Raw genomic sequence first — 26,688 nt, forward strand, 5'->3', positions numbered from 1 at the left:
TAAACAGTGTAACACTACTAGTTTACAGGAACTGAGTAGGTTAATCTGGTAAACTGATTAAGTCAGGCATCGGATCCAATAATAACTCAGTTTGGCTCTCTGTAAAGCATTATTGCTGTAAACTGACTTCTTGGATCTGCCTTGAAATGAAAGCGGGTGGTGAGTAACTGCTATAATCTCATTTAATGATTAATTTTAAGGTTGTTATCCTTCTTAATTGCGTACATAAATATTTAATAAAGATTATTAGGCATTTATCTTTCGATTTTATTATAACTGAGGCTAAATATTCTGAAGTAATTTCAAAACTTTAGACATGGAGCTGTTACTGACCCGTTTAGCAGTATATTATTGTAATAATCTATTAATAACTTAAGTATAAACCTTCTATTAATCTGATGTGTGTTAATAAACCTAGTTTAATTTACTCTGAGATCAGTTATGATGTCTACCATCCCTGCTTGATCAATAAGGAGCATTGTTACTCTAAAAAAGTAATCAATTACTTACTACTAATTACATCTTCTACAGTGTAATTAGATTACTGTACTAATTACGCTGTCTGAAAAGTAATTGCATTACTTATTACTAATTACTTACTAAAACCCTTATTAACCTCGACCAGATGAAAAATTCAAGGATAGACATGAAACTGTTAATCATATAAAATCAAATAAATTATTCATGAACCGGCCAAAGAATTTAAAGGGGCAGTGTTAAATTAGAAAACATTAATTTTAACATTAGGCTTTAAATTCTGATTTTAAATTCACTATTGTTTTATATAAAATTGTTCTAGAGTCTATACAGTAATCCCTTACTTTACTTTTTTCAATGAAAAAGTAATTTAATTACAGTAATTAATTACTTAGTAATGCATTACACCCAACACTGATAATGAGGGAAAACTGGGTATTAAAACTCCCATTATACAGTACTTTAAAGATAGTGTTTTTTATTTATATCAATATATCTTGAAACTTTATAAAACCTGTTTTATTTTTATGTATTTATTTTTATCCCTTTTTCTCCACAATTTTGGATTGCCCAATTCGCACTATTTTAGTAGGTCCTCGTAGTGGCGTGGTTACTCACCTCAATCCGGGTGGCGGAGGACAAGTCTCAGTTGCCTCCGCTTCTGAAACAGTGAATCCGCGCATCTTATCACGTGGCTCGTTGTGCACGACACCGCGGAGACTCACAGCATGTGGAGACTCATGCTATTCTCCGCGATCCACGCACAACTTACCACACGCCCCATTGGGAGCGAGAACCACTAATCGCGACCACGAGGAGGTTACCCCATGTGACTCTACCCTCCCTAGCAACCGGGCCAATTTGGTTGCTTAGGAGACCTGGCTGGAGTCACTCATCACACCCTGGATTTGAACTCGCAACTCCAGGTGTGGTAGTCAGCGTCAATACTCGCTGAGCTACCCAGGCCCCCAAACCTGTTTTATTTTAAAGCTATTTTGCATGTATTTTTAAGATGGTACCATGGTAATACCAGGGTACCATGTATATAAAACTTGGTAGAGACTCTATTTAAATATAATTGTATGTGAATTTGGTTGAATAATCATTTCGTGCCATTGTATGTAACAAAGAACCATGGCATTACCGTGGCAACAATTTTTGTTGTTGTTGTGGTCGACCAATATGTTGTTAAAATATTATTCCACACAATATCCACCCAAAGTAATATTGTTATAGGTAAACAAAATGTATGCAATATTGGGCTGTCAATATAAAGTAAATCATGTTGTAGTAACACTAGGCTCAATGTATGCTTCTGTTGAAGTCGCACTCAGTCATTTTGTCCTCATTAAAAAGTTCTACAAGTAAAGAAATTAATTGTAATTTTGAAACATTTATTAAATCATAACCACTCACATGAGATGAAGAATTCAGTCATATCAGTAGCCTAAAAAAAGCTGTTTTATTCTACATGGAGAGGGTCCCCTTATGGAGGCGGCCATGTTAGGATCACATGACAAGCCGAATAGAACTCACTTTATCTCAATAACCGTTCAGTTATTAGACACTTTCGCTAATGGATTAAATTATCATGGCTGACAGGCCGATTCTGATAATCTCAAAATTATCTCTACTGAATAGATCATTTGTCTTCCTCTCTAGTGCTCCACTGTCGATGTGCCAAATGTTTCTCTCTGCCAGTACGGAAGCGGGTTCGAAAGCGTCCATCTGCCGTGACGCTGCTGTCTCTTCCTGAAGAACTGCTGCTATGTGTCCTCCAATGCCTCTCCGCTGAAGATCTGCTCGCCATCAGAGCGGTTAGTGCTTTTTTGCCTGTTTCATGATCTATAAAGTGTCTGTAGTGGGTTGTAATGTTGTATGATTCCACAGGTACATTCTCATCTTCGTGGTATTATTGATAGTAATTCGAGTGTCTGGGCTCGAGTTAGCTTCAAGGACCGCTGGCCGGCCCCACGTACTGTATGGCTGTTTGAAAGGTATGTTTGCTGGTAAAGCTTGTTTTGGTCCATTTTAAAACACAGTAGTTTGGAAAATATTGAAATGCATGGAAATATGGCAACGCAACAGGCATGATTTGGCAAGCACAGTTTTTGGCAAAACCATGAAAATTTGGCACAGGGTTTGCAAATCGCAAGATCATAGAAAACAAGCAATTTTGTTTCCAAGCTATGGAAATTAAAGGTTAAGCTCACTTAAAAGCATTTGTAGCACAATGCTGATTACCACAATAAATTAATTTCGATTTACCGGCAGTGTCGTAGCCCAACGGCCCACCCAAATTAGACCCAGTCCCACTCAGAATATTAGAGATTATTCTTTGACTTCAAATATATATTCATAAAATAGTTTTAAAAAATGCATAAATTCCGATTTCTGAATGTGTGACAGAACCGTGTGAATTCGCTGCTTCTCTGTTGTTAATGAAAATTTGGAAAAAATAAAATAAAAATTAGGGTGAAAACTTGGCCCATCTATTTTGGTTGAGGCCTACTCAAAAGTAATTTCCTGTCTATGTCCTTGCTCACTGGTAAATCTTCAAAAAAATCTGGGTTACAGTGAGGCACTTACAATGGAACTGAATGGGGCCAATCCATAAACTTTAAAATACTCTCTGTTTTGAAAGTATAGGCAAGGCAAGTTTATTTATATAGCACATTTCCTACACAATGGCAATTCGAAGTGCTTTACATAAAAAGGTTAAAGAAAATACAAAATATATAAAAAATATTTTTTAGTCAGTTAAGAACAAGAAATAAGAATTAAAATAAATTAAATAAATAAAAAAAATGATTAAAAATGAATAAAACAGGAAAAGAATAAAGAAATAAAATTGTGCAGTGCAATCAGTGAGTGCAGCACAGTGCTCAGTGAAGAAATGCACAGGTGAACAGAAGTGTTTTCAGTCTGGACTTGAATGTGGCTACTGTCAGGGCACATCTATCCTCTTCTGGAAGCTGGTTCCAGCTGCAGATGGCATAATAGCTAAACGCTGTCTCACCTTGTTTTGCGTGAACCCTCTGTATGTCTAACTGACTTGATCCTAATGATCTGAGAGGTCTGTTAGGTTTATATTCAACAAGCATATCTGAAATGTATTTAGATCCTAGGCCATTGAGTGATTTATAAACGAGTAATAGTACCTTAAAATCAATTCTAAATGTAACTGGAAGCCAGTGTAAAGACCTGAGGATTGGAGTAATATGCTCAGATTTTTTGGTTCGTCAGGTGTCTAATGGTCTTTTTGGGAAGGCCGGTGAGGAGTCCATTGCAGTAGTCCACCCTACTGGTGATTAATGCATGAACAAGTTTCTCTAAGTCTTGACTGGATACAAAACATCTAATTTTGAGATGATAGTAGGCTGATTAAGTTATTGCTTTGATGTGACTACTGAAACTAAGGTCTGACTCAAAAATGACACCAAGATTTCTGACTTGATTTTATGTCTTTAGGCCATGGCAGTCAAGGTATGTGTTCACCTTGGGAATTTCGACTTTGTTGCCAAATACAATGACCTCTGTCTTGTCTTTGTTTAATTGAAGGAAGTTTCGGCACATCCAACTGTTAATTTCATCAATGCACTGGCACAGAGGGTCTATGGGGCTGTGGTCATTTGGCGATAGGGCTAGATAGATCTGAGTATCGTCTAGATAGCTATGGAATGCAATTTGGTTATTTTTCATAATTTGGCCTAGTGTGAGCATATACAGGTTGAACAGGAGCGGTGCAAGAATTGAGGCTTGTGGGACTCCACACGTCATGGATGTCCACACAGATTCATAGTTGCCTATGTTCACATAATAACCCCTCCCTGCTAGATATGACCTGAACCAGCCGAGGACCGTCCCAGAGAGCCCTACCCAGTTTTCCAGTCTGTCTATGAGAATGTTGTGGTCAACAGTGTCAAAAGCAGCACTAAGGTCCAGTAATACCAGCATTGATATTTTGCCTGAATCAGTGTTTAGCCAAAAATCATTAAGTATCTTATTGAGCGCCGTCTCTGTGCTATGATGCTGTCGGAAACCAGACTGGAACTTGACCAAGTAGCCACAAAACAAACAGCTTGCGTGTAAACATGTTTTTAATGTGATAAAATCACTAATTAATCTTTACTGTGTAAAGTTGCATCCAATTTTACAACTTCGTTGCCATGGCAACTTAAAAAGAAGGTAAAAACGACTATTTATCCAACTTAACGGCTTAAATAATACAGTAGTTTTAACAGAAGAATTAATGTAAGTGCTTTTATAAAATTATAAGCTTCACATTTCTAACTTTTAAACCCACCAAAAATTGGTCCCCATTCACTTCCATTATAAGTGCCTCAATGTAACCTTGATTTTTGCTGTTTTTAAAGAAATGGAGGAATGAGTCGAAATAATATTTTGTGTCGAAATCAACATTATGCCACAAATGCTGTCGGTTCTGTTCGAGAAATCGTTCAAACCTGGTTCAAAAATCAGTTTGAATCCCAAAATCCTTATCATGTCATCATAAGTGACTGGAAAAGTCAAATAAATGAATTGGTCAAAAAACATGAGATTCCTAATCTCTAACTTTTCCCCTCCAATCTTCAGAGCTGCGGAAAAAGGAAACTTCGAAGCCGCTGTGAAACTAGGAATTGCGTATTTGTACAATGAAGGACGTAAGTTTCTCCTTTCATTATTCCCCCAGTGCTCCTGTGTCATTTTAGATTGAATAGCGACTGATTTGATTGTTGATTAATTGACCGCGGTGATGAAAGCGGTTTAACTGTGATATAATCGTGACGTGTGAATGATCTCGTACAGCTTCGCTCAGTGAGGAGGGGCGAGCTGACCTGTGCGGCCGGATGGCATCTCGATACTTCAGTCTGGCTGAGAGTCTCAGGTCACCGATGGCCGGCCCCTTCATCTGGCTGTTCATCCGCCCACCGTGGTCCATGTCCGGCGGCTGCTGTAAGGCCGTTGTGTACGACCACCTCAAAGCGGAATGTGACACCAACCTGGTAAGTGCCTCTTAACTAATTGTGAGAATGTGATCCCAGCATTCCCTGCCTCTACATTCCACTCCCTCCAGACCCAACGCACAATTTAATTTACTTGTTTATTATGCAATCTTGTTAATTAAACTATGTAGTAAAAGGTAAAATGATTACGATACTATTTAAGTTACAGCTTTAAAGAGATAGTTTGCCCAAAAATGAAAATTCTGTCAATATTTACTAACCCTCTTTTTGTTCCAAACGTGTTTGACTACCTTGGAACAAATCCTGAAACAAATCTTTTTCTTTTCAGGGGCGGAAAGGGATGTTACTACATTGTCTGGCTAGAGTCCTTCAGCTGTTTGATGTAAGTTTTGTTTGTTAGTAAAACTTGCAGTATTAACTCGGTTACAGCTTTCAAGTCCAAGAATAATTGTGTGGCTCTGATTGGATGCCATTAGATGTTCAATCATCTGATGCCTCTAAAAAATCTAATTTGCATCACAACATAACATAATTATTTATGATTAAAGGAAAGAGAGTACAATACTACTACTCTGCAGCAACATCCACAATGTGGTAATATTCAGTATGGCATCATATGCAATTAGAATATTACTATCTTCAATTACCTATAGTTTTCCATTACATATTAAAGGGGTAGTTCATCCAAAAATAAAAATTCTCTCATCATTTACTCACCCTCATGTCATCCCAGATGCTCTGACTTTGTTGACTTTGTTTCTTCTCCAGAACACAAATGAAGATTTTTAGAAGAAAAGTTCAACTCCATACCATGCAAGTGAATGGTGATCGGATATTTGTAGCTCCAAAAATCACATAAAGGAAACATAAAAGTAATCCATATGAATCCAGTGTTTAAATCCATATCTTCAAAAGCAATATAATAGGTGTCCTTGTGAAACAGATCAATATTTAAGTCCTTTTTACTCTAAATCTCCACTTTAACTTTCACTTTCAGATGTGAAAGTGAAACTAAACAGGCACCACATGTGACTTTCAGATGTAAAAGTGAATGTGGAGATTTAGAGTGAAAAAAGAACTTAAATTTTGATCTGTTTCACAGGGACACCTATTAGATGGCTTGAGTCTTATGGATTACTTTTATGCTGACTTTATGTGCTTTTTAGAGGCTTCAAAATTCTGCCACCATTCATTTTCATTGTATGGACCTACAGAGCAAAAATCGTCATTTGTGTCATACACTTCTGGGATGGCATGAGGGTGAGTAAATAATAAGAGAATTGAAAAAAGTTTTGGGTGAACTATCCCTTTAAGGGGCTGTTCACACATGGCATGTTCATGTGTCTGTCTTTGCTGTTTTTTTTTAAATTTATTTTTATTCTATGTAAAAGAATGAGTGGCACATTTTTTAGATGGCGTGTTAAATTAAAAAAATATGTAACCACATGAACATTTTTGCTTTTGCTCAATTGTTTATATAATGTGCTGGACGGATGTTTTTGGCCATTGTGCAGTGTCTTGCATTTTAGTGCAAGAATGTGTTTGATCTGAACGGCCCTTAAGTCTTTAAAAATGGTCACCAAGACTTTCCAAGAATGAAACTTTCCAAACTGACTGAAATATGTCAAGTTTTCATAATTTTTTTATTTGTTCCTAAAGCAAGACACACAATCATCCAGGAAACACTTGTGTTAATTAGTAAAGCTCCTCTTCAGGTTGTATTGACGTTGAGAGCTGAGAAATCAAACGAGCTCCTCATAATGCAGCAGGTGTTAAAAAAAGATTCATGATTGTGTTTATCAGGATGAAGAGAAGCGGGCTGAAGCTGTGGCCATGTTGGAGGAGTCCGCCGTTTGTGGTAATGTTCAGAGTTCTTATCTGCTGTGGGAGCTGAACTGCGGCGCGTCGGTAAGAGCCTCTTCAGCGCTCATGATATTAGCACTTCTGTATCTCTGTTGATTGGTGGTTATCGCGTGTCCCTGCTGATTGTGCTTTGATTTTCTGTCCTAAGACGGCTGATCCCGGCAGGTATCTTCAGTGTGTGCGTACACTCAGGGACTATGCTGCCAAAGGATGCTGGGAAGCTCAGGTGAGCGGAGATGTTGTTTCAAGTGGTTGACCGATATATCTGTTTTACCACAATAAAAAAAATACATAACTGATATTTACTGATATAACTGGTTTTAGCAGTATATCTGTGCCGATAGTTGCTGTTTGGAACTATCGGTTATCGGCAATATTTGATGCCGTTTTTTTTTTTTCTATTATTACTCCTCCATTTCTGGCGCTGGAGGGTTCTACAGTTTGAACTCCTTGGTTCTATGGTAAAAGAGCAGTATAACAGACTCTAGAGGTCAAATTAAAACTTTAAATAATAATAATAAATAAAATAAAAAAAAATTCTGGTCATTGTTGGGATTTTGTGCACAGTAAACTGCATCTGGGATTTTATTCATTTCGGACTCTTGTTGCACCTATGTCTGCACCTGTCAAAGTAAGGAAAGATGTCTTTTTTTTTTTTCTCAACTTTCAGTAAATCTATTTGTAAAAACGATCGTCCGATTAATCGGTTATCGGCCTTCTCCACTAGCTTGATTATCTGTTTTGGCAAAATCCACAATCGGTTGACCCTTATTTCGTATATTAAAGTCAACGACCTTTAAATTCAAAACGTGAAATCAAAATAGACCCATTTTACTTTAACCCTATTGCACATATGTTTTTCGCACTGGTTTGATCACACTAGGCTGGGCTCGATCAAACCGGTGCAATCTGCATTTACGCTGCTGTTTACCAGCAGAGAGGGACTGAAGCAGTTGTCATAATGAATCATCTGCTCAAATAGTCTTTTCAACATCATAATATCTTTCTTTTTCTGCTGTATGTTACAAACATTCAAATAATCACCAAATAAAAGTATAAAGCCGTTTCCTTCGGAGCTACCTGTTTGATGCAGCGCTGCGGCCATGTTTTCTGATGTCAAACAGAGAATGTATAAACTAGTCAGTCCACTTGAGCCTTCTCTCCTTCCGTCCGTCACTCATTCTCACCACTTCCGGTGCTGGGAAAGTGGAAGGGCTAGGTTTTTAGAACCTTCTATGCTCCGCTTTGTATGCTTCTATGACGAACTCAGAATCCCATGCTGCATTGCAATGTAAACTAAATGTCATACATACCCGGCAATAGCATTCACGATCGCATCTTATCTATCGTAATCAATCATTATAGACATCTGAAAACCATATTACATGTTTTATAATATATAATCTGTCCTCCAGTGCATCTGCTGTGATTAAAGAACTTGCAATGAGGGATCTGTCAGTACAGGAGAAACTCATGTGCGAAAGGGTTAATGCATGTTTCTGTGCATGATTCATCTGTGTTTGATTTTTAAATAATTTTTTTTAAATTAGTTTTAATTTTCTTAATTAGTATTTTTGTCTTGTTTTCCAGTAAAAACATCTAAATATTCTTAATACAAGATTTTTACTGGACATGCAAAAATGGCATAAGATATTAAGTCTTGTCTTCAGAGAAATCTGACAAAATGTATTAAACTTCATGCTTAAAAATAATAATTAAAAAAATCTGCCAGTGGGTTAAGAAAATAAACTTGTTTTCCCTTTTGAAATAATACAATTTTTCTTATCCCATTGGCAAATAGTTTTATTGTTTTAAGCAAGAACCTCACTAAATTTAGTTAGATTTAAAGGTGCACTCAGTAATTTTTTTCCTCATTTAAAAAGTTTTACTTTTGAAGAAAGAAACAGTGATTTTGAAACATACAAAATCATGAGCACTCACATGAGAATGACTCCCTTCAGGTCTTTCAGTAACCTCATAAAAGCTGTTTTATTTTCCTACATGGAGAGGGTCTCCTCATGGGGGCAGCCATGTTATGACCAGCCGAATACTACCCACTTAATCTCAGTAACCGCCCTGTTGTTAGACATGTTCATTCATGGATTTAATTAATCATGGCTGACTGTAAATAGTACATTTCTACAATGGCATCTGTAACTGAAAACTATTGATTTTGAATGATGCTGCATTCACACCACTAGGTGTCAGTGTAAGTCCAAGATGACACAAACAAAAAGATAAAAGAGTGCACCTTTAATATATTTTCATCATTCAATCAATTCCCTATATTTCATTTTTTTTTCTCATTTGAAATATTCCATTTCACTTGGAAATTACAGAAGTGAAATGGTTCCATGCTGATTTTTTTAGGTCACTGTTTTTTATTTCCAGCTGTCATTTGCGAAATCTTGTGGCACGTCAAATCCTCTGGGTCTGAAACCACGGGCCTGCGCTGAACTTGTGTCACAATTCTTCCTCTCCGGCCCGAAACCAATGCGACGACCGCAAGAACTGCAGGGACAGGACATCACCACTAAGAGGTATGACCTTAAGGTTTAAGATGCTCTCCTTTCCCAAAATTTCCTAAAAGTCTTCCATTTCTCAGAATTTGATCCCCTCAGAGTCGTGACTAGCCATGTAAACACTGGCTTTCTGAACTAAATGAGTTCAAAAACTAGAGGTCAACCGATATACCGGTTTTACCGATTAATCAGTTCAGATAGTTGCTTTTTGAAGCTATTGGTTAACGGCAAGAATCGATGCCAGAAGTTGCCGATAGTTAATCCACTATCGGTCGAAATTACAGCATTATTAGTTCACTCAGTTTGGCTAAGATACAGTTATCTTTAGATGTCACAGCAGTAGTGCACATTGATTGCAAAAAATAGTTTTCTTAATCTGTATTTTTGTCTTTTTTTCCAGGTAAAAATATCTAAATATTCTTGAAACAAGAAACATTTACGTTGCATAAGATATTAAGACTTGTTTTCAGATAATCTTGTTTTAAACATGAATCTAACCAAATGTAAAGAGCTTTTTGACTTAAACAAGTGAAAACAATTTGCCAAAAGTAAACTCCTGTTAAACTATTACTTAGCAACAAAAAAACTGCCTGTAGAAGGTATATATTTTACACCATTCATGCTAAAGCGCTATTCATAAAGCAATGCAAGCATGTTCTAGCACATTTCGGAATGCAACAACATACGAAATCAAGCTTGCGTAATTTCGAGCCTTCGCGTAATTGCGTAGACTAGTATAAAAACAGGTTTGAATCTGGATTGCATCATGTCCTGACCACATTTTTTTTTGTCTTCCTCGTGTGTCCTAAGGGGACGTGCACAACAAATACGTTTTTTTTTTCATTGTTTTTGTTATGTAAACATGAACTAGACGGACATCTTTGAATGTTGCGCCATCTCACACCATAGCGCCACATTTTTTTAGATGCCGTGTCAGGTAAAAGATGGGGCGTCAACTATTAAAAGCTTGACTAGAGGTCGACCGATAGTGGATTTTGCCGATACCAATAAAGAAGGTGGTGGAAAAGGCCAATAACCGATTAATAAACCGATAGTTTTTTAAAATGGATGGCGTGGCAGTGCGCTCAGCAAGCCATGTGATAAGATGTGTGGGTTGACTGTCTCAGACGCGGAGGCAACTGGGATTTGTCCTCCGCCACCCAGACTGAGGCGAATCACTATGCAACCACGAGGACTTAGAGCGCATTGGGAATTGGGCATTCCAAATTGGGAGAAAAAGGGGAAAAAAACCACAAAAAAAAAGGAAAAAAAAAAAAAAAAAAGTAGAGCACAGACATTGAGGCTCTAAAATTAATAAAATCCCAAAAGCAATTTATTTTGCAATCAAAATCCCAATAATGTCCAGAAAAATTAAGATCGGATGTATAACACAGGACTTTTAACTATAAACATATACTTTACTATAAATATATATTTCACTAGATGAGCTTTATTGATTAAAAAAACAGAAAATTATCGGCAACAATCTGCATAGATTTTTCCGGTAACCGATAGTTCCAAAAAGCAACTATCGGCACCGATTAATCGGTAAAACCGATATATTGGCCTACCTCTAATCTTGAGACCTGCGTTTTAAGATGTTCAGATATTTTCTTTATTAAAGTTAATGGAACACTGATGATGATGTATATTGAAAAGGTTTTGTCTTTGCACTGAGCACATTTGACACTTTTTGGCCTCTTAATAAACAAAATTATTGTAAGACTTTTTCTACACATTGTGTGCGAGCTTCCCCTCTCTTTTGGACCCTTTATTAAATGTATAATTTGTCATGTGCACTCCCCTGAATGTCATGTGTCCATTTCTATTTCACATAGGTACATTCTAGTGGACTGGTTGGTAGAGGTGACCACCATGAAAGACTTCTCCAGTCAAGTTCTGCATGTAACCATTGGATGTGTGGACCGTTATTTGGGGCTCAGATCGGTACCCAAAGCTCAACTACAGCTCCTGGGCATTGCCTGCATGGTCATCAGCACACGGTGAGCTATGACAAACACTGACCACATGAAAGAGACTCTATTAAATGTGTTTTTGCACCTGTCTAATCTCTATTTAAACCCTTTATCCCCTTAGATATATCAGTAAAGAGATTCTGACCATCCGTGAGGCTGTGTGGCTCACAGACAACACCTATCAGTATGAAGACCTGGTGCGAATGATGGGGGAGGTCATCTCGGTGTTAGATGGAAAGATACGGGTCAGTTACTATGGATCTGAATCCCCATTCTCTTGTTTTCACTCTCATCGAACACACACAAAAACTCATTATAGGCTGCTGAATCAGATTAATGTAGCTTTGTATCTGCTTTGAAAAGTGTTGCTTTCTGCATCAGATTATATTTGGTTTTTGAAATGAATATAATACACAGGGTGAAATTAAGGTAAATCTGGCCACTTTTTGCCATCTCACTAATGAAATGTGGCCCAACTTACTTGAATTTAGCCTACATCATGATTCAGTATATTTAGATCCTAATTTGATCACAAATGTTTCTGCTGGAAACAAATTGTGAAAAAGTTGCCATATTAATTTTGATAAGAGGACAAAGATTAGTAACAGTTGTAGTAGTCCAAGGCCTTGTTTACACCTTCGATAAGTTTATCTACATTTTCATGTTTTGCTTTGACATATTTAGCAAGGGTGCTTTAACAGCGCTGGGTAGATTACTTTTGAAATGTATTCCGGTACTCATTACAAATTACACCTGAACTATTATCAGTAATGGTATCTTTTGGATCACACTTTTTAGGTAATCTAATCGCATTACTTTTGATATCTGCTAGGCCTATCACACATATTTCTTGCTCAGATACTCTTTTAAAATATAGTAATTTACACCCTAGTTGTTGCCATTAGCTGATTGGGAATGTAATCATGTAATGAAAAAAGCATCAGTGATCTGATTACACATATAAAATGAAATGTAATTCAATTAGAAGTACTCGGTTTTTGATTTGCGTGCTAACTAGCATGCTAACAGCATGCTGTGCTTTGTCTGTAAGTCATATTGCAATGTAAAACCCCCTTGGGAATAGTTGCATCTTGAACTTCATCCCCTCGAATGCTGAAGTATGTAATTTCTGCGCCACTGAATGGAATTTCAAAAATAAACGTTTTCAACAACTTTCTGAACACGCCCCCCACCTGCAGTTGTTCTTAGGCTTTGTTCACTCTGCAGGAAAAATCTAATCTGATTTGATTTTTAGACTGACTGTTAAACTGCAGGTTATATGTGGACAGATCACGTTTTTTTTTGCTGTTCAGAATGTAGTTGCTTTTGCTAGCACGTCCCCATTAGTTGGCATAGTAACAATGCAAATTTACAAATGTTCACCATGCATGAGAGTTTAGCTGTGGATGTTTTTCATGAGGGCAGTATCCAAATATTAGCACATTCATAAAAGGAAATGGCTTAAAAAATGGGAGAGGTGGCATATGCAATGTTTATTGCTGCTAGGGTTGACAACTGTCCCGTTTCTGCCAGACGTCCCGTATATTATCCCATACGGGACACCTTGTCCGGTATGTCAGCGGGTAGCGAAACATCACTTATTGAAGGCTTTATGTCCCATATTGAAGCATAAAAGGGTTGTGAGACTCTTGAAGAGGACTCCCATCCTGTATTGAAGCGCTCACAATGCTCAAGCGTCCCTTATTCGCATGAGACATTCAACCTTATTGCATTGTGGTGGCTCGCAGCCGGTGTGGGTTACCGCACCTTATAGCGCATCTCTTTGTGTGAGTAAAGCCAATGTTTGTATTATTTTAAGAGATTAGCACTGCTTTGGCTGCCCTGTAACATGTATATGACATATGGGTGCGTTCCATTCAGAAGAGATCACCAGTCCCTTTCATAGGCTTTACCTTCCACTATTAGGGCTGAAAGGTTTAATAAAATGGTCACTCACTTTTTAAGTCATTTAATTTTTTTATTTGTATAGCGCTTTTCACAACACAAATCCTTTCAAAGCAGCTTTACAGAAGGTCAGGCATTAACAGAAAATGAAAATGTAATATCTATAAAGTCTTAGAGTCATCACTGTGTAGTTTGATTAAATATGATTGTAAATTGTGTATAAAAATGCAATAATTAATAATTGTATTTAGAGCCCCAGTGAGCAAGCTGAAGGCGACTGTGGCAAGGAACACAAAACTCCATAAGATGTTTGTTAATGGAGAATAATCACCTTGCGAGAAACCAGGCTTATGAATCCCGAGGTTGAGACAGGGAAACAAATAGAATAATATTAGCATAGATGCCATTCATTTTATTGCAGATTTATAGAAAATGAAAAGTGTTTCCGGTTCCGACAATTGTGAGTTGAAGGATAAATTAGGTGTATTCCTGGCTAAATAGATGAGTCTTTAGTCTAGACTTAAACTGAGTGAGTGTGTCTGCATCCCGAACAGTGTTAGGGAGACTATTCCATAGTTTAGGAGCCAAGTATGAAAAGGATCTACCTCCTTTTGAGGATTTTGATATTCTAGGAACTATTAACAGGCCAGAATTTTGCGATCATAATGAACGTGATGAATATAGCGTGTCAGAAAGTCACTTAAGTACTGTGGAGCTAGACCATTCAAAGCTTTGTACGTAGTTAACAAAAATTTTAAATTAATACAAAATTTAACAGGTAGCCAATGTAACGACAATAAAATGGGGCTAATATGATCATATTTCTTGGTTCTAGTCAGCACTCTGGCAGCTGCATTTTGAACCAATTGAAGTTTATTTATTGAACTTACTAGAGATCCTTCCAGTAATGCATTACAATAATCTAATCTTGAGGTCATGAACACATGAATTAGTTTTTCGGCATCAGCAACAGAGAGCATGTGTCATAATTTAGCAAAATGTCTGAGGTAGAAGAATGCTGTTCTACAAACATTGGAAATTTGATTTTCAAAGGACAGATTAGGATCAAATATAACACCCAAGTTCTTCGCTGCAGAAGACGACGTAACAGTACATCCATCGAGAGTCAAATTATATTTTAGCGGCTTATTTTTTAGAGGTTTTTGGTCCAACAATTATTAAAAAATGTCTTGTAACGATCCTACTGCGTGGCCATCACTATTATTTTCCCTTCGAAATGTCCTCTGAAGGAATCATTTATGCTGTTTGGAACGCATTTTATTTCTTCTCGTTGCAACACCTGACGAAACAACCCATCACACACAACAAATAATGGCTTTTTTTCAACCCAAGAACACATTTGGTCTGAATGGCCCTGTAGATATTCTATTGGATGTGTTAGAGTGTTTTTATAACGTCGTGTCCAGTTAAAACGAGTCCAACTTTTGTACAAATCACTTCATGAGACCCCATGCAGTCTGTTCTATTTGGACGTGTCTTATGCATCCAAACAGGGTCAGGTGAACCTGAAACCAGCCCAATTATTCAGATCGATTAGCTGTTCTAGAAACCCACCAACTATTGGTTTTTAAAAATATATCGTTTTGTACGTTGCTAATATAAAGTCTTGATGTTGTCTTTCAGACCCCTACAGTGTTGGATTATGGTGAAGTGTTGTTGTCTCTTTTGCCCATGGAGCGGCGCAGTGCTCACCTCTTCAGCTACATCTCTGAACTCTCCCTCCTTTGCTCACCTCTGACTGTACCTGGCCCGGCCCAACTTGCCAGCGCCATCCTGCTTCTCACCAGAGCATTGCATAACTATGGTACGAGAATCCCATTGATAATTCTACAACTGGTCCAAACCCTTTCATTTTTTTTTTTATCCCCAATTTGGAATGCCCAATTCCCAATGCGCTCTTAGTCCTTGTGATGGCGTAGTGACTCGCCTCAATTCGGGTGGCAGAGGACGAATCTCAGTTGCCTCAGCGTCTGAGACCGTCAATCTGCGCATCTTATCATGTGGCTTGTTGAGCGCGTTACCACGGAGAATAGCGTGAAGCCTCCACACGCACTATGTCTCCGCGGTAACGCGCTCAACAAGCCATCCATGCACAACTCACCACGTGCCCCACCGAGAGAGAACCACATTATAGCGACCACGAGGAGGTTAACCCATGTGACTCTACCCTTCCTATCAGCCGGACCAATTTGGTTGCTTAGGAGACCTGGCTGGAGTCACTCAGCATGCCCCGGATTCGAACTCACGACTCCATGGGTGGTAGTCAGTGTCTTTACTTGCTGAGCTACCCAGGCCCCCCCAAACTCTTTCATTGTACCTCAGACAAAGTTTTCTTTTACAAAGGTCTTTTTTCACACGTGTATTTCTACAGTTCCCATTTGGCCGACCCAGCTGGAAGAAAACACTGGTTTCTCCAAGCTGCATCTGGTGTCCTGTGCATTATCACTCTACATCAAGTGGTAAGTGTCCATGGCAATTTGTTCAACCGTTTGCAAGTTGTGACGAGTTAACGGCAGTGTTTATAGGAGTGATTTGTTTTATAGGGTTTGGTTTTGCCTCACAATGTGAGATGCATCACAGAACAGGGGTGAAGTTAAGGTCATTTGGGCCACTTTCTACAGTATCTCAAAATGAAAAAAAGTGGCCCATATTACCAGAATTCACCCTACATCATGATTCGGTATATCACAGTATCATAAGTAATCTACAATTAGCCAACAACTCGTGCGGAATTACGTTGAATTGGGCAACAATGACAGCAGAGTTGGAATTTCTATGCTTTGCACTGCTAGAATTTCCCAAGGCAATTAACCACATATGTAAATACTTGCTGAGAAAGGCCCTCAAATAACAATAATTCAATGCATAACGATTAAAATATTATATGTAAATCATTATAAATATAATAATTCAGATAATTAAAGTGCATTACATTATTGCGGCAGACAAGTAAAGCAGTCCACGGCGATCCATTTTGCAATTGAATTTGTCAGTCTGTCTGAGATAAATGTATTAAAAGGGCTTTTCTAAGCTGTACACATGCATCAGACGGACGTTCATGGAGTGTCTCACTTTGGTTGCTTTGCATCATAAACACAGCATTTTAGGTCGCTGATTCTAGTTAAACGTAGTTTGAAATTTAGAAAAACGCATCTCGAGATCCCTGCAATCAGAATTGGCTCCATCCAGCTGTTTGAACGCAAGAACGCGTCCTCATTTTGTGCTGTCACTAGTGTCAGTCAAGCCCATGTGGTTTGTTCTCTGTACAACTGCACGTTATCTATACAGCTGGAGTTTCGCTTACTGCCCCCTGCTGAAACCAGGTGGTACTTCAAGCGTGAATTGCTCTGATGGGAGGAATATTCCTCATTACGGTCCGTGGACATGATTAATTGCATATAAATATTAATCGCACTGAATTAACATGTTTAATCCACAGCCCCAATTTGTACAAATGGAGCTCCATGATTATTCTGACCTTTTGAAAGGTGATCATGGCAATAATTTGGCATTGCTCTTGTGTCGTTTATCATGACTGGTGGTCCGTTGAGTGCATGGAGGCAGGGGAGTGCAGCCAGACCATTTTGAGCTGCACAATCAACGCCTCCTTCCCACTTGTCCGCGTTTCATTAGCCGGATCTCTTCAATGCTGTTGGCACATTACACAACTTGAATCAATAGGTATATTGCGCGGCGTGCAGATACTTTGAGCACACATTCCCTATACTAGCATATATAGGTAGATCGATATATCGGTTTTATGATTAAACAGTGCCGATAGTTGCTGATAGTGTGTTTTTTTATTTTTTATTATTTCTTTGTGGTCCTCTGTTGTCGGCACTGGAGGACTCTACAGTTAAAACGGCTTGGTTCTGCAGTATAACAGCGACCTTTAGAGGTGAAATGAAACAATCGCTGACACCTCATGGGGATATGCTATATTTAAATCTGTCATCATTGACAATATTCATCTATATTTTTATCCTCACTTCAATCCATATTTTGTTATTTTGATTAGATAAACAAGTGTAAGGAAAGTCAAAATTCACTATCGGTTGACCCAGGGACGCAGCTACCCATTTCTGAGCGTGTATGCAAAACTAAATTTTGTGGGGGGGTTGTTGTTGGAGTGTTGTCCATTATAAGCGCCTCCACCTTTACATGGCACCCCTATGTGTTACATACCTTACATATATGGTTTTTGCGCCTCTGGGTCGACCTCTACTAGCACACTACTCTTAGTATTTCTGATATATCTATATACTAGGGATGGGCATTTTCAAGTAATTTTTGAGTAATTCATAAAAAAACAAGTACTTGATTACTTGTAAATTAAAATGTAAGTACAAGTATGATACGTACGTGAATGTATATTTTATTTACAAACGCTACCAAGAACTGTTTCAAAATAAGGTAACTTCAACAAATTATGCTTTCCTTTTGCATAGAAAAAATTAAAGGGATAGTTCACCCAAAAATGAAAATTCTCTCCCTCATGCCACCCCAGATGTTTATGACTTTCTTTCTTCAACAGAACACAAATGAACATTTTTAGAAGAATATCTCAGCTCTGTAGGTTTTTACAATGCAAGTGAATGGTGACCAGACATGTGTAGTTCCAAAAATAATATATGGTTTAATCCATGTCTTCAGAAGTGATATGATAGATGTGGGTGAGAAACAGATCAATATTTAAGTCCTTTTTTTACTCTTAATCTCCACTTTCACTTTTTACATCTGAAATTCACATGAGGTGCCTGTTTAGTGTAACTTTCACATCTGAAAGTGAAAGTTAAAGTGGAGATTTAGAATAAAAAAAGGACTTAAATTGTTCTGTTTCTCATCCAAACCTATTCTATTGCTTCTTAAGTTATGGATTTAAACACTGGAGTCGCATGAATTACTTTTGTTTCCTTTATGTGATTTTTGGAGCTTCAAAGTTCTGGTCTCCATTCACTTGCATTGTATGGAACTAAACAGCTGAGATATTCTTCTAAAAATCTTCATTTTTAGTTCTGCAGAAGAATGAAAGTCATACACATCTGGGATGGCATGAGGGTGAATAAATGATGTGAGAATTTAAATTTTTTGGTGAATTATCCCTTTAAATGAATAATATGCATTAATAAAATGGGGGTGGTTTGGGATTTTAAAAATAACAGTACAAAATTTGCACTTACATTGAAGCAAATTCTGATGACATGAGGGTAATGCACAGATTTAAACTCTGAGTCTACATAAAAGCTCTCATTTTTATAATTTCACATGTTAATATGCAGAAAAACACTAGAACACCAGAATTTGAACAGAGCCATTATCTCCCATCCGTTTGGGCATTTTACATTTTGTCTAAGAGTGAAGCTTTCAAAAAACTCTGCTCGAATATGTCGTGTACACTTCAGGTGGGGATTTTAATAGCTCTGCTGTTCCGCCAGATCCGACAGGAAGAAATGAGATGCCTTTTCTCGTCCTGCACTGTCCAGGCATCTGCCCGTACATGCCACAACAACCATTTTATTCCCTCTTGCTCTGATTGATCTTTGCAAGTTCAAGGTACTGGGATAAATAGGGAGTGTCTCAATGATATTGTATGCAGTGGGGTCTTGAGGTGGTACGGAGAGGAGTTGATTTAGTTTGGTTGAGGATGTTGCTGCGAGGTTTATTCACTCTACACTCACCATGGGCTTTCTCAGTGGAAATGAACAAGTGATCAGTCAAGTGAGTTCACCTTTATCAGTCTGCAGTGATCAGTTTTATTTACCAACACACACCAATGCTTCTATTTTTAGTTTGTCAATTGTGTTTCTTAATTTTGAATCTACCAATCTACAATGGCTTATTGGTAGAAAATGCTGGTTCCTCTTGAAGTCATCATTTTAAGACATTTTATTTTTCTTCAATTAAGTCTTCTATCAAATTGACATCTTTCACTCCAATCACAGTTTTGGTCAAGATGTGCCCAAAGACTTCAGACACGTGTCTTTAACTGGAGTCAAACAGAGGTTTGAAGATGACGCGTACCAGCAGATTAGCAAAGATACAGTGAGTATTGCCTCAGATTCTTCTGTTCAAGATGAATCTGTTGGATGAGGTACAGCAGCTGAACTCTGTTTTTGTCTCAGGTTATGTGTTTTAAGGAGCTCTGTCAAGTGTTTGAGGTCCCAGAGGTGGAGCCGCAAGTGGAGGCGTCCAACGCTAGCGGGCAGCTGACAGAAATTCACACGTTCCTCTCATCACCCGCCAGCAACAGTAAGAGGTGTGAATCAAACATTCGACGAGCAGGATTTATTTTTTGTGATGTATCTGATTAAACTGTACCCTAAAGATGATTGTGTTTTGTGATGTGTGGATGGAGAAATCACACTTGACGGGAACACGGCAGTAAATGTAACTTGAATAGATTATTACATTTTCTGAAGAAAATCTAAGTGTTGCTAGCCTGTGCAAAACTTGTTGCCTGGATATGGTCTGTGATGGTTATGTAGTTACTACTGGGGTGAAAATGAAGAAAATGTTCTGGTCATATTTAAAGTGATAGTTCACCCAAAAATTTTAATTCTCTCATCATTTACACACCCTCATGCCATCCCAGATGTGTGTGACTTTCTTTCTTCTGCAGAACACAAACAAAGATTTTTAGAAGTATATTTCAGCTCTGTAGGTCCATACAATGCAAGTGAATGGTGACCAGAACTTTGATCTCCGAAAATCACATAAAGGAAATAATAAAGTAATCCATAATACTCCAGTGGTTTAATCCATGTCTTCTGAAGTGATGTGATAAGTGTGGGTGAGAAACAGGTCAATATTTAAATCCTTTTTTACTCTAAATCTGCACTTTAACTTTCACTTTCAGATGTTAAACTGAAACTAAACAGGCACCACATGTGGCTTTCAGATGTAAAAGTGAATTTGGAGATTTAGAGTGAAAAAAGGACTTAAATATTGATCTGTTTCTCACCCACACCTATCATATCACTTCAGAAGACATGGATTAAACCACTGGAGTCTTATGGATTACTTTATTGTTTCCTTTATGTGATTTTTGGAGCTACAAAGTTCTGGTCACCATTCACTTGCATTATATGGACCAACAGAGCTGAAATATTTTTCTAAAAATCTTCATTTGTGTTCAGCAGAAGAAAGAAATTCATACATATCTGGGATGGCATGAGAGCGAGTAAATAATGAGAATTTTCTTTCTTCTTTTTTTTCAGGACACTTAAAGTGATAGTTCACCCAAAAATGAAAATTATCTCATCATTTGCTCACCTTCATGTCATTCCAGATGTGTAGGACTTTCTTTCTTCTGCTAAACACAAATGAAGATTTTTAGAAGAATATTTCAGCTCTGTAGGTCCATACAATGCCAGTGAATGGTGACCGAAATTTTGAAGGTCCACATAAAGGGAGCATTAAAGTAATCCATAAGACTCCAGTGTTTAAATCCATATCTTCAGAAGTGATATGATAGGTGTGGGTGAGAAACAGTTCAATATTGTAGTAATTTTTTATCATAAATTCTCGTCCCTGCCCAGTAGGGGGCGATATACACAAAGAATGTGAATCATCAAAAACAGAAGGAGAAAGTGAAGGATTTAAAAAATGTATCCGTTTCTCACTTACCTATCATATCGCTTTAGAAGATATGGATTTAAACACTGAAGTCATCTGGAGTACTTTTATGTTGTCCTTAAGTGGATTTTTGGAGCTTCAAAGTTTTGGTCACCATTCACTTACATTGTTCTGACCTACAGAGCTGAAATATTCTTCTAAAAATCTTCATTTGTGTTCTGCAGAAGAAAGAAAGTCATACACATCTGGGATGGCATGAGGATGAGGAAATGATGAGAGAATTTTCATTTTTGGGTGAACTAACCATTTAGCCCCCAATTCTCATTACAGTAACAGTCATTCTTTACTGTATTACAGTAAAATGATGCTTTTTTGTACAGTGATATTTTTTAATTAAAATCTGCAAAAATGTAAGGCAGTACCAGCAATGATGTATGAATACTTTACTATTTAAATAATATTTTTTTTAAATCCCTCTCTTTACTGTAATGAGAACAACATAATATATTTTTCGCTTTGCATTAATGAGAATTTAAGGGTAAAATGTGCGTAAATGTCATTAAAAATAATATCACAATGTAAACAAATCTTAAATTGCCATAAAAAAGGCTTCATCTTCTAGATGCAATATATATATATATATATATTATTTGTTACTTTTGTGGAGTTATAGGACGAGGACATTTTCTTGACAGGTGTTGTGAGAATCACCCTAGGTCATAGCTAGATGGAATTTTTCAAATCCCTTACCCCAAGTGTGATCATGATTACTGGTGATGCATGCCTAATGATCGTTTCCTTTTAGAACACAAACCTCTTCTAGAGGGTGCTTGAAATATAGATTTAGATAGGCTAATTATACAGTATATGTTAATTGGCATTCTACCCATTTATTCTCTTTCTGTGGTCTAACAGGAGGCGAGAGGACAGCATGCAGCTGCACAGAGGCAGCTTCCTGGCCACGCCCACTGCTGAGCTGTCCACTCAAGAAGAGATGCTGCTGGGAGACATCCAAGACTGGAGCCTGGACACTTCCTGTTCTGGATACGAGGGTGACCAGGAGAGCGAGGGAGAGAAGGACGGAGAAAGTGAGTGGCTCATATTTCAAATGCATCATTTTCTTACTCAAAGGCAATTAGTCAAACTCAATTCATATTGATGTGTTAGTCACATCATGAAAACCAATGAGGTTTGATGTTCTTGACCTAGTTGCCATATTTGATTTCAGTGCTTTTTTATTGATTTGAGAGTGAAACCTATTCAGTCCCATTCGATTAAAGGGATAGTTCACCCAAAAATGAAAATTCTCTCATCATTTACTCCCCCTCATGCCATCCCAGATGTGTATGACTTTCTTTCTTCTGCAGAACACAAATGAAGATTTTTAGAAGAATATTTCAGCTCTGTTGGTCCTTACAATGCAAGTGAATGGTGATCAGACCTTTGTAGCTCCAAAAATCACACGAAGGCAGCATAAAAGTAATTCGTACGACTCCAGTAGTTTAATAAATGTCTTTAGAAGTGATCCAACTGGTTTTGGGTGAGAACAGACCAAAATGCAACTTCTTTTTCACTATAAATCTTGACAGTAGTCTCCTTGGCGATCGTGATTTCAAGCTCGATTACACTTCCTAGTGCTTCATTTGTGTTCTGCAGAAGAAAGAAAGTCATACACATCTGGGATGGCATGAGGTTGAGTAAATGATGAGAGAATTTGCATTTTTTGGGTGAATTATTCCTTTCAGGTTGAAAAGGCCATCTGATGAGTAACAGGCATATTTCTTTCTTCTTTTCCTTCACAGTATCGGCCATGGATGTGCAGATGGAGCTGCCCATTGAGTCTGGTGATTGGCAGATGCATTGTTGCGCGTTCTCCAGTGACGACGACAGCCTTTGTGAGGAAAACAACAACAACAATAATGAAGATGCAACAGGCGGGAGCAGCAGTCGCAGCAGACCCTGGCTACGCCACCTGTCCTCTTCCTCCTCCACTTCCTCATGCCTGTTCTGCACGGACCGCCACAGCTCTGGTTACTCCTCCATCCAAAGCGTGCCCAGTCCGTCCGTTTCTTCATCCGTGGTTCCTTGCGTCTTCTCTGCCCCTGGCCTACCCCAGAATTCCGCTTCTGATTTCCCCCAGAATTCCGCCTCTGGTTTCCGACTGCTGCTGCCACCCATGCAAAGAACTCGTCATCAAGTAAAGAGGAAAAACACAGCTGCACACAGCGAGGGAGAAGCGGAAGGTGGCCAGGAGAATGAAGACGATGGTGCCAACATGGCGTTCCTGAGCTTGTGAGCGGAGGTGGCAAGCAGGCTTTGGCGGAAAGCTGTTGTCCCTTTACACATCACTTCCTGGCCTCCCATCCAGAAGCACTTTCATTCATGGGTGCTGATAGTCTTTATCTCAGAGGGTTCACACACCAGCTTTCAAAACGTCCCTTTTGTGGAAGGTTGTGGAAAAACAACGGTCATGTTTTTTGTCCAGTAATGCATTTCACTTGGAGCCCAAGGTGGGGGCGGGGGCACACTTTCCTTGAACATTGCTGACGGCAAGCAACATGATTAATGCCTGCCAATTCAAAGTGTTCAAATCACTGGAACTGTCACTGCTTTTGATGTCTTGTTAATGTGCTAAATATTTCAGAATTTTTAAATACTTCTGAATTATTAAATCCAGACTGTTTACAACAATCTCACAGCCCAAGGACTATTTCATACTTTGAATGCAGATTTTCCTTCGTGAAAATGTTCTCCGAGTTACATGCAGCTAAACGAACTTTATTTCAAACTATGAAGTTTCATGTCATTACATGCACTGTCCGTACAAAACTGGTTTGTTTACACGTCATTTCAGGGCACAGATATGTTTTTTCTTCATGTATCTTGATTATTTATCGCAAAGTGGATTAAAGTACTCCAGTGTTTTTGTATTGTGTTGTGTTATCTACATCTTTTGTCGTGCTTATGCCAAAGTTTTTTCCAAAGCTAGCATATTTAGCATCTGTTGCAACAGTCCCGAATCTATTATTGTATGAGCGATTGTATGAAACGTTTTGCCAGCATTTTAGCAAATAGATGGACGTTTTGCGAAAATGCCAGTGAAACGTTTATGAATTTGTTTCTAGTTTTTACTAGCATAGCTAGCATCTGCCACAACAGTCCCGAATTCATTATCATACTAGCAATTTCAAAAACGTTTTAGCAAATAGATGGACGTTTTGCGAAAATGCAGGGTAAAAGTTTACGAATTTGTTTCTAGTTTTTACTAGCATAGCTAACATCTGCCGCAACAGTCCCGAATTCATTATAGTACTAGCAATTTCAAAAACGTTTTATCAAACAGATGGACGTTTTGCGAAAATGCCGGCAAAACGTTTACTAATTTGTTTCTAGTTTTTACTAGCATAGCTAGCATCTGCCACAACAGTCCCGAATTCATTATTGTACTAGTGGTTTTGCACACCTTTTGTCATTGTTTTTGCAAATAGATTGGCGTTTTTTTTTTTTTTTTTTTGCAACTACGCCGGTGAAACGTTTATGAAATCGGTAGTAAAATAATGGATTCTTTACCAGAAGCGTTTTGCAAACATCCTGATTCTGATACCACTGATATTTTGACCTGTGAAACTGAAAAACCTACAGTAAATCTGTAACAATTTTTTGTAATCTTTTTTTATTTTTATTTATTTTTTTATTTTTTACAACGAATCCAATGCAACAGCCTAACAATGTGATTGTTTGACATGCTTTCCGTAATGACCTCGAGAGCACTTTAAATGACCAAATGCTGGAAAGTGAAACGTTGCTTTGTAACAAGACTTGATGTTTTATGGCGAACTTTAATATGCTTGAACAATCAACCATATGTATAGTTGTGTTATACAGTATTCATCTGGTATTATTACAATACCTGTGTTTGAGGTTATGACACTAAAAGCATTAAGTTATTGTTGTTGTGCAGGTCTTGTTCATACTGTATGTCGAACATCACTACGGATTACGACTGTAAATAATTATTCCTTGTTTATAACTGTAAATAAATGTATGAAGCTGTGAAAGGCTTGAACACTATAACTCTGTGGTTTGACCTCATGACTGTTGCTGGTCAAACAGTTGTTCAACCTGACAATTGTAAGAGTACAAAGGCTTTTTCACACCACATGTTTTGTGCGATCGAGATTAGGAACAGAAAAAATACGTTCCTGTAGAGCTATTCATACCAGAGAACATTAGCCCGTAAAAACAGTTGATGAGGTGTCTCATCAATTTTTTTACATTTTTAATTTTTTTTAACTTTAAATTCAACCATTGAAGTCGCAATACGAAAGTTTTGGTATTCTAAGTTGATTTTAGTAAGATGATGCCAATCTGCATATTTAAAAAGTAATGAAAAACAATGTTAAATGCAAATGTGTTGTAATTTGCAAATGTGTCCAGACTTAATGCACGTAATGTGCATTGTTTCAGTTTGCCCCAGTACAAAAGTCGCAATACAAAACAATATATAGTTTTACTGATTTGGTTGTAGTAAAATGATGTCTGTTTTTCCACATTAAAAAAATCCTTCAACGATAGTATTCTCATGCAAAAAGACCTATGTTAATATATTCCAATAATTGTGTATTAAATAAGAGAGCATGTAATTTTGCATAGTCAGGGCAGATGCAATGCCATGAACGCAGGTGTTTATAACAGTTAAAGTTCTTTATAAATGAATAATCCAGGTTTGATACAATTTAAGCTCAATTGATAGCATTTGTGGCACAATGCTGATTACAACAGAAAATAATTTCATCTCGTCCCTCCTTTTCTTTAAAAACAAAAACAAAAAAGAGGCAACAATCAAGGTTACAGTGAGGCACTTACAATGGAAGTGAATGGGGGCCAAATTTTGGAGGGTTTAAAGGCAGAAATATGAACCTTATAACTGTATAAAAGCACTTAGATCAATGACTTCTATTAAAACGAATGTATATTTTGAGCTGTAAAGTTGTTCAAGTCATTGTTTTTATGGTTGTTTCACGGTTGCGCTATGACATCAGGGCAGCCAAGTTGTAAAAACTGGGGCCTGGGTATCTCAGCGAGTATTGACGCTGTCTACCACCCCTGGAGTCGCAAGTTTGAATCAAGGGTGTGCTGAGTGACTCCAGCCAGGTCTCCTAAGCAACCAAATTGGCCCGGTTGCTAGGGAGGGTAGAGTCACATGAGGTAACCTCCTCGTGGTCGCGATTAGTGGTTCTCGCTCTCAATGGGGCGCGTCGAAAGTTGTGCATGGATCGCAGAGAGTAGCATGAGCCTCCACATACTGTGAGTCTCCGCGGTGTCATGCACAACAAGCCAAGTGATAAGATGCGCGGATTGACGGTCTCAGAAGCGGAGGCA

At 38.0% G+C, this 26,688-nt stretch overlaps 1 protein-coding gene across 1 annotated transcript; it reads left to right on the forward strand.

Annotated features, from left to right (window-relative positions):
- On the forward strand, positions 1-25,380 carry ccnf (cyclin F). The gene is made up of 17 exons (XM_051713272.1): positions 1-159; positions 2,140-2,294; positions 2,368-2,474; positions 5,074-5,141; positions 5,287-5,483; positions 5,773-5,826; positions 7,248-7,352; positions 7,456-7,533; positions 9,699-9,847; positions 11,668-11,832; positions 11,927-12,050; positions 15,355-15,535; positions 16,103-16,190; positions 19,674-19,773; positions 19,854-19,987; positions 22,222-22,394; positions 23,109-25,380. The coding sequence occupies exons 1-17, from the start codon at positions 147-149 to the stop codon at positions 23,600-23,602; spliced, it is 2,385 nt and encodes a 794-aa protein (XP_051569232.1). The 5' UTR covers positions 1-146; the 3' UTR covers positions 23,603-25,380.
- Positions 25,381-26,688: the final 1,308 nt, after the last annotated feature.

This window comes from Myxocyprinus asiaticus, chromosome 13 (assembly GCF_019703515.2).
Source record: "Myxocyprinus asiaticus isolate MX2 ecotype Aquarium Trade chromosome 13, UBuf_Myxa_2, whole genome shotgun sequence".
Lineage (NCBI taxonomy): Eukaryota > Metazoa > Chordata > Actinopteri > Cypriniformes > Catostomidae > Myxocyprinus > Myxocyprinus asiaticus.